Source organism: Camelina sativa, chromosome 14 (assembly GCF_000633955.1).
Source record: "Camelina sativa cultivar DH55 chromosome 14, Cs, whole genome shotgun sequence".
Classification (NCBI taxonomy): domain Eukaryota; kingdom Viridiplantae; phylum Streptophyta; class Magnoliopsida; order Brassicales; family Brassicaceae; genus Camelina; species Camelina sativa.
In genome coordinates, this window is record NC_025698.1 from 16,698,427 (window position 1) to 16,708,402 (window position 9,976).

General features: G+C 45.0%; 2 protein-coding genes across 2 annotated transcripts; both read right to left on the reverse strand.

Annotated features, from left to right (window-relative positions):
* LOC104743683 lies at positions 4,010 to 4,468 on the reverse strand. Its single transcript, XM_010464734.1, has one exon. The coding sequence runs from the start codon at positions 4,466 to 4,468 to the stop codon at positions 4,010 to 4,012; it is 459 nt and encodes a 152-aa protein (XP_010463036.1).
* LOC104741734 (probable zinc transporter 10) lies at positions 8,159 to 9,970 on the reverse strand. Its single transcript, XM_010462646.1, has 3 exons — positions 9,644 to 9,970; positions 9,100 to 9,249; positions 8,159 to 8,642 (listed from the first exon to the last, which is right to left on the reverse strand). The coding sequence occupies exons 1-3, from the start codon at positions 9,935 to 9,937 to the stop codon at positions 8,337 to 8,339; spliced, it is 750 nt and encodes a 249-aa protein (XP_010460948.1). The 5' UTR covers positions 9,938 to 9,970; the 3' UTR covers positions 8,159 to 8,336.

The window sequence follows — 9,976 nt, forward strand, 5'->3', positions numbered from 1 at the left end:
TTTTTTTTTTTTTTTTGTAAGAGAATTGTCGCGAAGGGTTTTCCCCTTTGCGTCTCTTTTCTCGCCCTTTTTTTATCTTATTAATCGGTCAAATCTCCAAAGCATGTAATGGCGATTGATCAAGAATTTGCTTACTCGAATTGTCCGAATTAGGCAATGGAAGTTCTCCATTTGTTATTTGAAATAATGATTTTAGACGAAGTGTAATGGAAATTAATCCAAACGACCTTCAGCAAAGTCTTATTCAAAGAAAAATGAAACTAGTATCGCAGAATTTGGCGTACTGCCGATCGAAGTGTATTCAAAATAAAGAAAGAAGTTTTTTTTTTTCTTCAGCCGGGAAAAGACTTTATTAATATCTTAGCTGCATTCACTTAATCTTGAAAAGACAAGGAATTACCTACGTACCCCGAAACGGGGATCAAGCCAACCGTAGTTCCTATTTCAAAGGAAAGATGAATGGAGTTCGGATTCCCAAAAACTCCTAGTTAGGGTTGTGACGACGACTTAGCAGTAATAACGCTTCAAGTGGGTTGCGTTCCACGAGTTTTTGATCCTTTCTCTGGCCATGGTTACGAGTTCGTAGACGCCCGGGCGAATTGCCCTGGATACGAGGTATGGACCCTCCCACCAAGCGCCGAGTTTACCGGCGTTGACTTCTTTGGTGTTCTCGAAAACTTCCTGTAGAACCAGATCGCTTTCGTTGAAACGCCGCTGACGAACAGTCTTGTTATAATACCGAGCCGCTGCATCTTGGTAGTGTTGCACTCGTACTAAAGCTTGATCGCGCAGTTCTTCGGCAAGATCGTTGTGGTCAATCAGCATCCTGTTGTTAAGTTCGGGATTGTCGACCATCATGGTACGTCGGAGTGTCGGGATTCCTGCCTCGGCTGGGGCGAGTGCCTCGAGACCATACGCGAGGGAAAAAGGGGATTGTCCCGTACTCCACCGCGGGATTGTTCGATAGGACCACAATACGCCATCAAGGTGGTCTGCCCATGCCCCCTTCCTTCGACCGAGTATTAGTGGCCTCAGCTTGTCCATTTCGTTGCGGGTATCGGGGAGTCGAAGTGCTGAGGCGGATTTGCCACTTCGTCAGGAAACGTCTGGTGATCATCGAGGTGAATTGTGTACCGTTATCGGTGATAATCTCGTTTGGAAGTCCGTGCCGACATATGATGTTCTTCCATATGAAATTGGTTACGTCCAAGGATTGGATCCTTGTGAAGGACTCGTCTTCGACCCATTTGGTGAAGAAATCGGTCAGCACCAAGACTTATTTCTTGGATTTTGACGCCGGCAGAGGACCTATAGAGTCCATGGCCCAGCGCATGAAAGGATATGGAGCTGTCACGGTATTCAGCAGTTCGGGCGGGACGTGCCGCGTTGGTCCATGGTGCTGACAGGCTTCGCACTTCGCCGCGAAGGCTTCGCACTTCGCCGCGAAGGCTTCGCAGTCGGCCATCATGGTCGGCAAATAGTGCGCGTCCGCCAGAATGGTTGCCACCTTCGCCTTCGTGCACCTCCATCATGCTTCGTTCGGCCTCGTCCCGAGTGACGCAGGTAAGGAACACTCCTGACACGCTTCGGCGAAATAATTCCCCGTCGAAGAAGATGTATCTGGCACTTCGGGCCTTTAAGCGTCGAGCTGCCCATCGGTCTGGTGGAATGACGCCTTCGGAGATATAGAGTTTGATCTCAATTTGCCAGTCGTCTGGAGGCTTTGTGACGTCTGTCAGGTTCTCTACTGGCTTGTTGACCTCCATCGGAACTGAGTCGTCGTTGATTACAACTATCTGATTGTCGGGGTCGATTCTAGGAGCGTCGATGCATTCGATTGGGATGGTGCGCCGCAAATCAGGGTCGGAGCGGTTTGCCAAGGCTGCGAGGGCGTCGGCTGACGCGTTTTCATTTCGTGGGACCTTCGTCAGAGAAAAAGATGTGAATTCCCCGGACAATGTTCGGACCAACTGTCGATATGCCCCCATTCGCTTATTTTTGGCGTCGAACTCTCCGCTGAATTGGCTGACTACGAGTTGGGAGTCACAGAAGACTTGCAAATGTGTCACTCCGAGTCCTCGTGCTAACCGAAGCGCCGCAAGGACGGCTCTGAAGTTGAGCTTTAATGCTTGCTCGAGAACTTCACCGGTGGGGGACCGGAGAATGAGTCCCACTCCGGATCGTTCATTCGTCGAAGAACCATCGACGAACATTGTCCAATGCCCTTCCTTAGGAGTGGGGTCGTCGAGGTCAGGAGATAGCTCGGTGATGAAGTCGGCCAGGACTTGCGACTTCAAGCTTTGACGAGAGCGGTATTCGATATCATACTCACTTAGCTCGACTGCCCATTTCGTCAAGCGTCCGGATTGGAGGGGGCTATGGAGGACAGTTCGGAGTGGCTGGTCGGTAAACACGACGACGGAATGTGACTGGAAATAGGGTCGGAGCTTCCATGCGGCGATGATCACTGCGAGTGCGAGCTTCTCCAGCGTGGGATATCGTGACTCCGCATCGTTGAGTGCTTTACTCATGTAGAAGATAGGTTTTTGATCCCGCGGTCGTCTCGAACTAACACGCCGCTGACAGCCGGACTGGAGACCGAGACGTAGAGGTACAATGTTTCGCCGTCTTCTGGTTTAACTAGTACTGGGTGGCAAGTCAAGTACTCCTTCAATTGCCGGAAGGCGATCTCGCATTCCTCGTCAAAGTGAAAATCCTTATTTCTGCGGAGGAGTTGGTAGAAAGGGAGGCATTTATCTGTTGATCGAGCGATGAAGCGATTTAAAGCTGCGATGCGGCCGGTCAGGTGTTGCACTTCTCGCTTGTTGGTCGGCGACGGCAGTCCCAATATGGCTTTGATTTGTCTAGGGTTTGCTTCTATCCCCTGTTCAGTGACGATATACCCCAAGAATTCTCCTGAAGTAACTCCGAATGTACACTTCGTTGGATTCAGTTTCATCTGGAAATGATCCAAGATGTCGAAACATTCGGCGAGATGCTCGACGTGCTGCTCTGCGATCAAAGATTTGACCTGCATATCGTCGATGTAGACTTCCATGGATCTTCCAAGCAAACTAGCGAACATCATGTTCACCAACCGTTGGTAGGTTGCTCCAGCATTCTTCAGTCCGAACAATATTACTTTATAACAATAGGTCCCCCTATCTGTAATGAATGCCGTTTTTTCGCGGTCAGTCGAACTCATGGCGATCTGGTTGTAACCTGAGAAGGCATCCATGAACGAGAGAAGTTGGTTTCCGGCTGTGGCTTCGACGAGACGGTCTATGTGTGGCAAAGGAAAGCTATTCTTGGGGCATGCTTTGCTGAGATCGGTGAAATCCACGCATACTCTCCATTTACCGTTCTTTTTTTTGACCACGACTGGAGTGGCCAGCCATTCAGGGTACTGGACCTCCATTATCTGGTCAGCTTTGAGCAGCCGCTCGACTTCATCCTGAACTGCTTTGGCCCGATCTGGACCCAGGCGTCATCGTTTCTGCCTTATTGGTTTGAATGTGGGATCGACGTTGAGCTTGTGGCAGATAACATCGGGGTCTATTCCGATCATGTCCTTCATTGACCAGGCGAATGTGGAAGACTGAGATTGCAGAAAAGCGATCAGCTTTGTCTTTATGTGCTTTTCCAGTTCGGCACCGATGAAAACAATTTGTGAGGGGTCGGAAGGATCAATGTTCACCTGTAAGATTCGACACTCCGGAGATTTGAGGCGATCTCTCTCCGGCTTATGGGGACCGGTAAGATGGTCTCCGCTCTGTAATTGCTACGCGTCCTCAGTCTTCCTCTGCTTCTTCTTGATAAGAGAGCAAGTTCGGGCTACTCTCTGGTCACCATAAAGTGTGCAAATTCCTGTGGTGGTTGGGAACTTTAGGCAGAGGTGATAGGTCGATGGTACGGCCTGCATCCACGGTACCCCCAAAATGGCGTTGTAGACTGGAGGCGCGTTGATGACTGCGAACTTAGTCTTCCGGGACAATCCGCCGGCTCGTACTTACAGCTTTACGTCGCCCATTGAAAGATTGGCGACCCCATCATAGTCCGTCAATGTTCGAGACTCGGGTTTCAGTTGTTCTGGTGTGACACCAATTTTTTCTAGCGTTTGCCAGCATATTACATTGACGATACTTCCCGTGTCGACCAAAACTCGTTTGACGTCGAAATCGCCCATGGAGACTTCGATGACCAAAGGATCCGAATGGGGGTGTTGGATTCCCTTGGCGTCTTCCGATGTAAATGATATGGGGTCCAAGCAGAGTGGAGGTTCGCTCGGGGCTGCCTGAAGGCTGGAAACTTGACGCGCCCTCTTCTTTAGTGCGCGGACGGAGTCGGCGCAGTCCTCTGGTGGGCCAAGTATCATGGTTATTCGTCCTCGGGGAGGAGAATTGGCCCGTTCGGGATTTTGTCCTCTCTCCCGCTTGGGTGGGCCAGGCAGCTTGTCCGCCTGGGGCATCTCCTCTTGATGGTTCGACAGCACTTGGTTGGCCGGCTGTTGAACTCCGTTGGCCGGACCGTTGTAGCCTTGTCCTCCTCATGCGCCACGGCCACCGTTAGATCGTCCACCGCACCATCCCCCTCGGCGACCTCTGCCTCCACAGATGCTTTTTCGCTGAAATGTGGCTTCGATTTTGCCGGAAAGATACTTTCCGTACAGGAAATTCTTCAGATGGACGCATTCGTGTGTGGAGTGGCCGGCGATCATATGTTAATCGCAGTAAAGCTCCTTTGGGTCGGATGGCTGTTTGTTTTGGTCCTCCACTTCGGAAATCGTGTGAACGATACCCTTTTTTCGGTCTTGGGGGTCGTGATGCTTGCGAGGTTCGTGGTGCTCGTCCCGGCTTTTAGCCTTAGGGGGGTGTGACGGTTGCCCGATTGTCTTTATGGCTAAGTGGGCATCTTCGTCTTTGTCGAGCGCGAATCTGGAGGCTCGATGTAGCGCGTCATCGAGGTCTTTGGGCTCCCGTATGTTAAGATCCTTTCGTAATGGCGATCCGAGAAATCAAACCCTTTCTGAAGGCTGCCATTGCGGCATCCTCTAGGATTGTGACACGCGTCAGCTTTTCCTTGAATCTGCTTAGGAAATTGTCGATGGATTCCCCGGGTTCCTGGGTCATCTCCCAGAGGTCCGAGCTTGTCACGCCTCGTTCGATGAGAATTCGATAATGCTTAAGAAAAGCCGTAGACAACTGGTCGAAGTTATCGATTGAATTCGGTTTGAGCCTTGTGAACCACACCAAGGCAGGACCGGAGAGGCTATCGACGAATAGCTGGCAACACCCAACATCCCTCTGTTCTTCGGTGAATCGTGCCTTTGTCATGGTTGCCATGAAGGACGTCATGAACTGGACGGGGTCTTTGTCACCGAGATAGGTTGGGAGTTTCAGCTTGACGTTTGGAATGGTGGCCCGCAAGATCCGTTGAGTAAAAGGGGATTGCCGAGTCACTTCGACAATCCTGTCAATTTCTGGACCCGTGCTGATAGCCCGATGAAGAAGCGTGTTCATACCGCTGATCTGCGTCTTGATTTCTTCGATTTCGAGGCAAGATCTCGCGTTCGTGAAGCGGGCGACCGGGGCGGCCGAACTCTCGTGCACACGTCAGTTTGGGTTTGTTGGTCGAATACTCGACGTTGTCTGAGGGGGAGGATTCCTCCGCTCGTACTGTAAGTCCGAAAAATCGAGACGACGAGTGAGATCGTCTGTGCCGAGTATGGGTGACTGTCCAGCAGAGATTTGTGATGGGGTTGTCTGAGTCACGACGGCATCGACTCTGCGGTTAGTGTCGGAGATCATCTGGTAGATCTCTTTCGTCATGGTGCCGAACAGGATCTTGAAATCTTCCATGGAGATGACTTGCGGATTCTGGACCGCTGGCGTGGCGCGAACAGGGGGGTTCCTGTTTTGTGCGCGGAGCCGCTGCTCCGTGGCGCGTGCATCTTCCTTGTCTGGGGGTTGTTCATCGGAGAGCTCCGTGTCGCGATTGACTATCTCCTCGCGAGTTCGTCCTGCTTCATGGCTGGTCTCCCCTTCAGATCTGACCTCAACTGGGAGTTCGGAAGAGACATCGGTTAGGTTCGTCGACTCATTGACGGGGCGGTGAACGTACATGGCGGTAGCCGGCCTGGTTGATACGCCGCTCTGTGTTGCAGCATTGTCTTGAGCAGATGCGATGCGTGTGACATCGGGCGTGCTGGAGGTGGTACGGTTCGCGCCGGTGACTTCGGTGATGAGTGAAGACATTATCCTAAATTTTTCAGAGAACTTTTTCGGATGAGATTTTCTTAGAAAGTAACTTTTAGAGACGATTTGCTGTCCCCACAGACGGCGCCAATTGTAGAAACTGGATTTCCACAATGAATTTGTTTATGGGGGAAAACAAATTCAGTAAAGTAAACTCTCTAGAAAACCGATCTAAACTTTGATATTAGAGGAAAGGGAATTGGTCTTGAAGAATTAGGGTTTCTATTGCTAAGAACAAGAAAAGAACTGAATAATTGTATTCAATAATGGATGCTTTACAATGGAGAAGTCTCTCCCTCTTTATACATATTTATAGATCGCATAATATATTAACTTTCCTTATCAGACGAATTGAAATAAGGAAGGTTGCTTTATCTCTTAGATCAACCGCCGGGCGAAGTGGAAGTCGGTTCTTCACCCTCGAGGCTGGGCTTCGTCTATCCGAATTGGGCTTAAATGACCTAATTGAATTCTTAACTGGATTCCCAATTAAATAACCAAATTGTCTTTCTGGTTTAGTTCGGTATGTCGGGGGTGCTAAATCCCGCACCAACATCTTCCACTCTTCTTCTTCAAATCCTCATACTGTGTCGGTTATTTGCATCTCCGGTGAAAATTACTTTACTCAAATACCAATTGATCCTCTGAAACTGCAAATGAGCTTTGAGGATTCCATTTCATAAACTGATTTGGTTTCCCTTGATACGCTAACAGAAGAGTGAATGCAATCATCATGGTTCGTGTACTTGGCTGATAAGATCATAACCGAACCAAACCAGAGAAGAGAAAAGAAGAAACAAATGCTTAGTGGTTTCGTTAGTTTTATATCAACTCCACGATTCCATATTCCCATTTTATTAATTATGTTCCTTGTTTCTAGGGTTTGGTTATCAATCTGTTTTGTTTCGTTTGTGAATTTAAAGACTTCAATGTCACGTTAATGGAAGAGACTTGAAATTTGACAAAACAGAGTTTATCTCTTTGGTTACTTGTTCATTTGTTAGACATAACACATCTCTTTGGCTTTCAAGAGGGACCATTCTATTATTGGTTATGCAACACCACCAATCGATTAGTGCTTGTGCTTCTCTTCATACTGTGTAAACACCTTTTTATTATTTTTTATTCCTCTTCTGTTGTTAGAATCTAAAGACGAGGCTGACAATCAAAAAGTGAATAGAGAATTGTTATAAAGGCGAGGTTGAGAATCCCAAACGTTTCCAAATACTATAAAATCTTGAAACAAATCTCATAAAATAACCATTAGTATTTAATTAATAAATCACAAAAATCTTCTAAAATTCCATCAAATCGTTAGAAATACTTAGACCATCTTGAATGTGTTACTCTATTTTTCCTCTAAAATAGATCATTGTTTTCCTCCAATGTCTTACTCTATCTTAGAGTTGAAAATAGAGTTAGTGTAACAAAATAGAGGTGAAAATAGAGTTGCTCTATATATAGAGCAATCCTATCATTTTCTCTATTTTAGAGTAAAATATAGAGTAGATTTGGAGCAAATGTTGCTCTAGAGTTTTGACTCTAAAATAGAGTGGGGTTGGAGATGCCCTTAAAATCTCATAAAAACTAAAATCCACCAAATCTTTTAAAATCCTTGTTCAATGATGCAAAGTCTATTACTCTATTTATCACAAATAAAATAAAATAAAAACAGTTTTCTTTTGTGAATAGGTTTTTTAAATTGTGCTTTATCTTTTTTTTTTTTATATATAGGATGCTTTATCTTTTTCATCAGGCCTATTAAGTGTTAGTTTATTTAAGAAACAGATTTACTTGTACTTTATTTGAAAATATACTTTAAATATTAAATTTGTTCTACATATACGCAGTTTTTTCTCTTCACCTACATAACTCATATCTAAAAAATTTACTAGAACTCTATATCCTTTACATCATGATTTTTACCATCATTTTATGCATTATTTAAGTAATGAAATATCAAATTATTAAAACGGTTCAGATGATCGCGTCAATGTCGATATATCTCACAAGATATGTATACTATCCAGTAGTTAATGTACCAAAGAAAAAGAAAAAAAAAAGAACCAAAGTGGTACATCATCAAGTCCACTTAGCCAAAACGGCCATGCCACCGGCACCAAGCAAAACAGCGGCGTATGACTTCATTTGAAGCTTGATGCTCTGTTGCATCTTTTGACCCATAAAATCTGCGGCGAGAAGGTCCACTAAAGACATGTAGATGAGTAGTCCACCTGAGGAAGCATTGAGTAGTCCAACCGTTATAAGCGAGGAAGGGCTATTCTCTTTGTATGTTTTAGATACAGCCATTCCCAAAACCACTCCGAAAGGTGTTGTGATCGCGAAAAAGAAGGCCATCACTGCCTTTTTCACCCATCCGTACCTTGCCTACAGATGTTCTCAAACTCTCAATCATATGAATTTTACTAATTAAAAGATTTATAGTAGTCATTCAATTCAGTGCTTTCAAGTTTATAAGAACTAATGTACTTTTTGAACAGGAAAAATAATATAGTGTTTTTTTAATGTATTTCTCTTATATTGGTATCGAAGATCAACGCTAAAGGAGGACGTGTGATTTGATATTCACAAAGAATGAATGATACACTCACAATAGTTTCTCTACATTTCAATAGTTCTTATATAATCAACATATACGAGAAACTATATACATAGTTAGTTCTCCAATATTCCGAAAAGTTTATGGATAACTAATTAACATGAGTCTATTTATTGAAGAAACACAAATTATGGAGAAACAAATTCGAGTTGAAACTGGTTTAGATGACCGGGGTGGACATGACTACGTTGGGCCGAACTAGTTTATTAAAAGAGAGGGATTTACCTGAAGGATACAGCCACCGAGTCCCATGCCTTCGAACATTTGGTGGAAGCAAAGGGCAGCGATGAGGCCTTTGATGGTGCAAGTATTATTAGTGGCTCCTACGGATAAACCGATAACAATCGAGTGCACCACTATTCCTAACTCCAATACCTAACCCATTTATACCTTTCAGTATCACTCACTCATTAAATCATATAATAGAGGTTTACAAATGTTAATATATTGGAGTGATCCAAGAAAATTTCTAATTCCTCCGCATTCAAAATAAAGATCTCCAATTTGGTTAAACTGATTTGTTTCGAACAAACCCCTATTCAAAAATGTTTTTGTAAACATTTAAAGTATTTAAATCAAACTGTTGAATTTGTATATCTATCTTTATATTAAATATATATATATAATAAGAGATATGTATAAATATGACTATATATATGTTTATATATTTATATATGACTATAGCAGTTGATAACAAAATATTGATTTTCCACTTGTTAAAAATATATTTTTGGAGTCTTCAAAAATAAAAGAGAGTAGGAATACTAACGATGGCGATAACACGATATCGCAGAAGCTGTAAATTAGAAGTACCAAGCTCCTTGTCATCGCTAAGATTAAGACCATGACCATGAGACGCGTGAGCTTGCGGGCGCCCAATCTCTTGGTCAGGAGTCTCAGCGGATGCCACATCAGCATGTGGCTCCTCCCTACCAGACCTGCTAAAAACGCTGGTGGTAATAGAGTCAACAATGAGCGTAAAAACTGCAGAGATCATGGCTACAAAGCCGGTGAAAGGAAACTTGTGCCAGGGGTCATCGTTAAGACAATGAGATGAGAGCATTTCGAAAGAATCAGGCAAAACATGGATGAAACCAGTGGC